We start from the raw sequence: 7,545 nt of genomic DNA, 5'->3' as shown, positions 1-7,545 counted from the left end.
TTCCTTAAATTAACATCGCAAGAACGTCATAAATACAACTCCACGCATGAAAACTGCTATTTCAAGAATTCAAGAGGCTGCTCGAAGTCTATAGTCGATGAAGGATATCTCTTAACTTTTCGATTTGCCTGTATCCATATCTTCAGTAGCCTGTGTACAGGCTACAAATGACATTGACTTATCCTGATTTTCTGTGAAGTAAAGGGTCTTTTTCGTGGCTTTTGTACACAATGGTCCTTTCATTTCTCTCCAGAGAGGACATATTCCTATTCATTGAATTGTTCGCGAATATTTGCCCTTGGTTCTGCATGAAACAAGCTAACAGACTCAAAGTTTGTGCATATCGACCATCAAGTTGTTTGTCTAATTTTTTATTCTCATATTATAAAGGTTATGCCCTCTAGCAATGAACCATAAGCCCGTCGACTAACGTCACTAATAATCATCCAACTCGAATAAATATTTTGGTAACTTGATTTAATGAAAATGAAAACAATACCCTCTTTCAAAATAGATTTTGTAATAAAACAATTTCGTCTATAAAAGATATCGAAGCTTTAAGAAAACATAAATCTTTTTTTAAAAAAATGATTCAAAAATAAAATATATCCTCGAAATGTCTGCTCGGTGGAATGAATCGTTTATCATTCCACAGTTGCCAAAGAAACTTTCATAAAGTAAACTTGGGATTACATCCAGTTAAATTATTGTCTTAAGTAAATTTCACTTACAGCTCAATTTACACTAAGTCCTGATCGCGCCAATAGAGAAGAATTCATTTCCAACCAGGCTTTTAAGAAATTTCAAGAACAAAAATGTGCTAATTTATAGTAACAAGGTGGAACAAAAAATTTACAATAACTTTCGAGAAGTCACAAAAGCATAGCTTAGACTATTGTGCAGTTTCAAGTATGTCACTAAGACCGCTATCCAAAGACAATGAAGTCAATAAAGGATCTTAGCGTGGAATAACAAATTAGTAAATAGATTAGAATATCACTTGTGTTGTTATGATACTGATTTGTGAGCAGCCAGTGTCTGATTTCATGATATCGAGAGCTTTGATAATTGCTGGATGTTTCTTGCGTAACTCAAATTATCTTCTAAGTTAGGTCATAAAAGTCTTTTAATTATTTATTCATCGATTTTATCAAGATGTTTTTCAGGTTTCTGGTGGTTTTCTTTCTCAAAGATCTCTTTAATGTGTAACGCAGCAGGCTCGTCTCGAAATCTAAGGTATCGAATTTTTCTCATTTCTGCCTGGGAAGGAATTTCTTCTTGAAGTTTTCGCAGTCTCTGATCAATAACCTCATTAAAGTCCATAAAACCAAGGCTCGCTAAGTCAGGCATGGAATGAGATAGTCCATCATCTCGACTAGCTTTAAGAAGCAGAGAATTTCTAAATAATTCCTCGTCTATGAGAAATGGTTGATTTTCGTTATCGGTGCTTTCGGAATTTGCTTCATCATCGTCTACTTCCTCTTCTTGCTCAATTTTTATTGTCGGAATCTCATCACTAACGGCATGTGTAAGCTCATTATGCTCTTCTCTCTCCATTCTGTCGCCCGAACTCGTGTTAGGCCTCTTCAAAAAATCACTAACACGATCAGTTAGTTCCAAGGGCGACGCAGGCAAATCGTCAGAGCTTTTGCTGTGCATCCCCGAAGCTTTCCTAGAGGGGTGTCTCTGTCTTGTATCGTCGCCGTGGGGAACAGAACCACTCGCCCCTACCAATACAGAGGACGTGGCGCTCAAGTTTGGCGAAGAATTCGGTCGATAAAGATTAGATTTGGCGCCAGTTGATAAATGACTAACACTCTTTGGAACAGCTCGAAAACGTCGTGCACATGACGGGCTTTTCGGGGAATTAGGCCTCACGGGATCATCGGCTTGCTTCCCAACCAAAGCTGTACCATGCGCGCCAATCTGCGGTAAAAAAGGCTTCGAAGAGATCTCTTTACTTCGACCTTGTACAACGAGAGGCGAGATCCTCCCGGATGGATTTTGAAACTGACGATTGCTAATTTGTCTCTGTCTAGGATCACTCCACGTTTTTCCAATCGCTGTTTTTCCGGTTGTGGTCTTGAGCCGATGTCCGTACTGCGATAGCCTCAACTCGGAAATTTCAGCCTGAAGGTTGACTAAGTTGCTATGGAGTTGCAGGTCGAGATGTTGAAGATGACCGACCAGACGTCGATTTTCACTGGCGTTTCTGAGAGTAATTCCTCGACTTAAATCACTGGATCGAACGAGGCCCATGTTCTGGGTTGCTTCATACTTCTTCATAGCCCGTTTCGTTTACACTCGCTTTTGAGATGACTCAAATACGAACCGAACGCGTTTACTCAGCGACTATCAGCAACGCCTGGACGGCTGTCAAGAATATACCGCTAGTCAGCCCCGTAGCTGAAACGTCAGACTTTGAGATACATTCGTTTTTGAGTGATCGAGCCAAAATAATACTCCAAGTGCCACGTTCTGGTTCAGTGTTTGAGATTTTGTTGGCGAGATCATATGTCTTCGACTCTGTCACGTTGTCACGCTGTCACACGTGGTCACGAAATGTTAAATGGGATTGGGCATCTTTCTTATTGATAACTGAAACAATTAAGACAGTTTGATAAAACTTGTTTAATCGTTTTTAATTTGTACCATTACAATTCGTTCATTTGGCAGCTTGCGACAAAGCTCTCCTAGGGCGGGGTCTGGGGGTGGGAAGAGGGACCTTACGATCCGAGACGGCGAAGTCCATGAAAGCGTCGCTGAAAAATAGACTTCACATCCTTTTAAACTTTTTCACGTTTATCCCAGTTCACCCTGTTACTTAAAAGAAAAGAATTTTTGTTGGAGCTGAAGAGAGGGGACCGCGCCCGAGTTCAGGCAGAGATGGTAGGCTTCCTTGCCGTTCCGTTATCAACTTTTAACAAATTTGGCCATTTCACGTCGTAGTTGTGCAAGGACAGCAAAGAAATGTACAAAAAAGCGTGATGCACGTGTAGAGTTGTTGTTTCGTAACGTCCCTAAATGGCTAGAAGGAGAACTCTCGTTTCTCCCCTCCCCTCCCCCCAGAGCTTGTTCACTTCGCAATCATCATCAATCACGGTATTTTGTTTCTTGTTTTTTGCTTCTGTTTTGTTTCGTTTCTTTGTTTAAAACAAGCTCCTGGCAAAAACTTAATTAATGAATACGATAACCAGATTAAAGACATACAAAGGAAAAAAAAACAGACTCAAATGAATTAAAGAAAAAGTATTTCTTACGAAAGGAAAAACCGGGAAACGGCACCCAGAAAAACTCTTTAGCACGGTGAAGCGTTGTGTAGCGACGACGTGCATGTCACGTCCTCCAGCCTATATAGTTTTATCGCGTGACTGATCGCGCGGATTCTCGTGAAGTCAAGGGGTGAGCCCACAGATCGGGGGTCTGTGGTCTGGTCGGTGTAACGTTTACGTTATGCGCGCGCAAAGCGCGGGAAGAAGAAATCCAAGATGGCGCGTCGAACAACAAATCGAAAGCAGCAGGTGAACGTTCTAAAGCAAGCTTGGGAATGGGCTAATTGCACAGAGCCTGAAAATATTACAAGGGAAAATGTTGAGAGCGCTTATAGGATAATGGCGACTGGTTGTGTGCAGGGTAATTGCAGGTAACGGCCATTTCTAACAATATTTAAATTCTAACTTTATTCAATCAATTCTTGATCCATTCAGTGAAACTTACCATCTGATAATATTATGATCGATTTCATTAGAATAAGTCTTGAGCTTTTGATAAGGTCTTCCAGTCGGATTTTAGTCTGGAGTCAAAAAACTGCCCGATAACACCAGATCTTTCCATTCAGACTTATTTATATAAGCTTATGGGCATGTTGAAAAAATAATTTTGGCGTACTATAGTGCTCTGGTAGATTTCATGAATAGGAGCTAAATTAAAGTCTAGTTTATTCGTATGTGCTAAATGTTCTACTTATATCAAATGATCAACACTGAAAGCTTAGGGAACATTTTGCTTTTGAATGACTTTCATAAACATTTGTTTGGTTTTTAAAGGTTAATGATAATATATTGAACGTGTACATGGAATAACTTCCTATTAGTAGTTCCTGGTTTAAGATCAACAAGCTTAAAATACTACGAAAATTGAAAGGGTCTATCAAAAGTCATGTATAACCCAGGTACCCTTTATTATTGGACCTTTCACTCCTATAGTGGGAAAAGAAAAAATAAAACCAGAAACAAAATTCAAAATTTTAAAAAAGTCTTTTTGAAGAATCTGAAGAAGTAAATATCACTTCACAAAAGATGTGTCAAAGAGATTTAATTTGAATGAACACCACATAATTTCATCCACAGACCCAAAAGATATAACTACATACTAAAAAAATAGTACCATGTGAAAGAACTGCTGAAGAGGTTTCATTTAAATGGTAACACCATAGAATTTCATCCACAGACTCAAAAGGTAGAACTACATACTAAATAAATAGTACTGCGGAAGAGGTTTCATTTTAATGGCAACACCAAAGGATTTTGTCAACAGATTTATAAGTTATAAAGTAACAAAATAATTATCTTGCCCTGACACATTCTAGCAGTGAAAAGGTTATCAAACAGATCCTTCTTATTTATTTTATTTATTTTATTATTTTGCCACACAGAATAAATTACAAGTAGTCAGAATAGAAAAGATAATAAAAAGTTAATTAATATTAAATTTAAAATGAGCATACAACTTGGAAGGAGTGACTGCCCCACGGGCAATTTAAATACTAGGCGGCATTTAAAAATAAAGAAAAAAGACGTGTATTTTAGGTATATAAGTGTGCTTAGAGAAAAAAAATGGATGTAAAGTGTTAAGGTATTTAGGTTGTATCTTGTCCGACCCTTAAAAATGGTTTGATCACACGCTTGAATATATTAAAAGTCGGGGCGTTTTTGATGTTGCTTGGTAATGAATTCCATATTCTAGGACCTTGAAACAGGATGGAAAATTTTTTGATATTTATTTATAGATTTTTATTGATCTTTTTGCTTCTCAGGAGGAACTGCAAAGCAAACCCAAACTGCTTCAATTGCCTTGGAGAAAGATTTTGGCTCGGTGAAATTAAAGGTAGTGGATCATTCAGATTCTCAATCATTTATCAAGTAATTTTATTTTGTAAAGTTCATTAGTTTACACAGTCAAAAATATGGAATTCATTAACAAAAAGTCTGCTTGGCAAAGCAGATGGAATCTGTTCTGTCAACTGCCATGTGTGAACATCTTTCATAACTACACTATACAACCTACAACTTAAAAAAAAGCCTTATTCTTCTATTATTCATTATTGATAGAAATCTGCTTAGTGTTCGACACCAATGCTAATTCACTAGTCCAGGACTGGTGAAACTTCAAGCTGGGCTAGTAAAAAAGTGCTCCTACCAGCCCCTAGACCAGTTAGTTTACTGGACGAAATAAATTTTCAGATCAATTTATGTGTTTGAGAAACTGCCCACCTACCCCTCCCTTAAGTCAACATAAACACTTACTTCTCACTTGGGGCAAAATGTTGAGTTAGGGGAGGGGTAGGTGGGCAGTTTCCCAGAAACCTAAATTAATCCCAATTTTCTACAACTCTGTAACTTGGGAAGTTCTTTTTCTAAAATGCTTCATCAGTATTCAGTTTCTATAGCTTCAGTGATAAATGTGAATCAAATTATACAATTGACTCGCAAAACGGATGCCATGTTGGAAATGAGAATTATGTCCTCGCTTCCATGTCAGTCAATAAAGTAGGGATCTGGGTTAGAGCCATCATAGCAGAATACAACAATGGCACTACAAGAATGAAGAAGATTTTAAGCTTTTTCAACAAGTTATAGACGAGAAAACATCATTTAATGGCCGATGATTCTTTTTTGGAACAGTGACTTGTCGTTGTGGGCTAATGATTTATTTCACTTACTAGCCCATTGGCTAGTGTCCAAAAACGTTAGTATTGAGCACTACTGCTATTGGAAGTTCTAATAAAGAGAGGTTTTGATTGATTTTGAATTGATGGGGATGTCGTAAATTTTTTACCAGTCATTGGGGGGAAGGGGGAATACAAATTTTTACAGCTTGAGTAAGAGAAACTACTGTATGCTAACTGAAAGAGTTTTTATAGAATTCATATTCTCATTGATGAGAGATGTTATTTAGAAATTATGTCTCTTATCAGCACCAAAAACATTTTTAATTCTCATGGTCATTCACATTACTGTGAATAACATTATAAATGATTACCTAATGGTGAATTAACCATGTAAATTGTGAAATGTTCTGTTCAACAAAATTTTCATTCCCTAGTTTTCGACCTTAATTTTCAATGATTCTTGTTGGGAATGGAGGAGGAGGGTGTGCGGTGACTAGAGTGAAAGGGGTATTTTCTTCAACCAAATAATAGCACAAAAGATTTTGTGAACAAAAGTGCAAAAGCTAAAAATAATTATAATAGGTGACTACAGTGTACGGTGTACATTGATGACACAATCATTTTTACCCCCTGACTCTGGTCCTTTACCACCCCAGTAGCCCTACCCATATTTTTTCAACTCCTCACCCAAGAAATGTTTATCTTATTTTTTTTTAGGGAGGCTATTCACACGCTACGACATTAAATGGGCAAAAGGGGTTTTATTACAATCCGGGTAAATAGAGAAGACAAGTGATGACCTCACATAAACTAAAACTGGGAAATTATTAGACTGGTTCGCAAATCCAGAAGAACCAAAAAAATAACGCCTTGCTAAAAATCAGCCAGTTAGTGCACATTGGTGGGGTGATTTAAAGGGGCTATGTCACCCCACACGCATGCGCGAGCCAATGAAAACAAACTTGAAAAAGACGGCCCAACTTTTTCAAGTTCTGTCGCAGATTTTGGAAGGCTGTTTTTATCTGTCTAAATCTCAGCCATCGTTTGATAGATAACGAAGTTTTGTATTAAGAATCGTTCTATGGTGATTACAGAATAATTTTTTGGCGTTATTTTGAAATTGTTTGCCTGTGGAATGTTTTTACGTGGATTTACTGTGACCTCTTATCAGCGGCCGTTGTAATGGCAGAGTTAATGACGGCTACTCCACAATGAGCGATGGAATCTTTGATGGAATCTTCCCTATAGTTCACAGAACCTTTCTATTGAGTTATTTTAGAGGCTGCTGGCTCTTGGATTTTTCTTGTGCTCAAAGTATGTGGACATATAATGAAGCGGCTATCGAGTTGGCGGCGGCCGTTTTTTGTAAACGATTACAAGAGCATCAGGCCATGAGTTTCGTGACGAAACTAAACTCCTGGCGAAGGAAACATTATAAAATTCGGCTAGATTCCTTATTGTATTTATCTGGATTCACAGCAAAGATAAACACGACCGTTTGCTCGTCCAGATTGTTCTCAACGGACTTAGAGAGGCATGTTAGTACGAGTTAGATCCTGTAAATGTCATGTTTTTGAACTGTTTGTGTTCGAGCATACTGGAAAATAGCAGAGTTTACTTTCCCTTTTTGTCAACGGACTGCTTATAGTGGAGTA

General features: G+C 37.9%; 2 protein-coding genes across 2 annotated transcripts in view; one reads left to right on the top strand and one right to left on the bottom strand.

Moving 5' to 3' along the window:
- Positions 1-445: 445 nt before the first annotated feature.
- Positions 446-2,507, bottom strand: LOC140943737 (uncharacterized). The gene has a single exon (XM_073392850.1). The coding sequence runs from the start codon at positions 2,284-2,286 to the stop codon at positions 1,135-1,137; it is 1,152 nt and encodes a 383-aa protein (XP_073248951.1). The 5' UTR covers positions 2,287-2,507; the 3' UTR covers positions 446-1,134.
- A 971-nt stretch (positions 2,508-3,478) lies between these two features.
- LOC140943694 (ubiquitin carboxyl-terminal hydrolase 48-like) overlaps positions 3,479-7,545 on the top strand; it is a 103,572-nt gene continuing 99,505 nt past the window's right edge. Inside the window, exons 1-2 of the mRNA XM_073392808.1 lie at positions 3,479-3,643; positions 5,036-5,106. Coding sequence (XP_073248909.1) covers positions 3,489-3,643; positions 5,036-5,106 — 226 coding nt within the window. The 5' untranslated portion in view covers positions 3,479-3,488. The remainder of the gene's footprint in view (positions 3,644-5,035; positions 5,107-7,545) is intronic.

This window comes from Porites lutea, chromosome 1, assembly GCF_958299795.1.
Source record: "Porites lutea chromosome 1, jaPorLute2.1, whole genome shotgun sequence".
Lineage (NCBI taxonomy): Eukaryota > Metazoa > Cnidaria > Anthozoa > Scleractinia > Poritidae > Porites > Porites lutea.
Note: the sequence above shows the minus strand (reverse complement) of the source record. Positions and strands in the feature narration are given on the sequence as shown.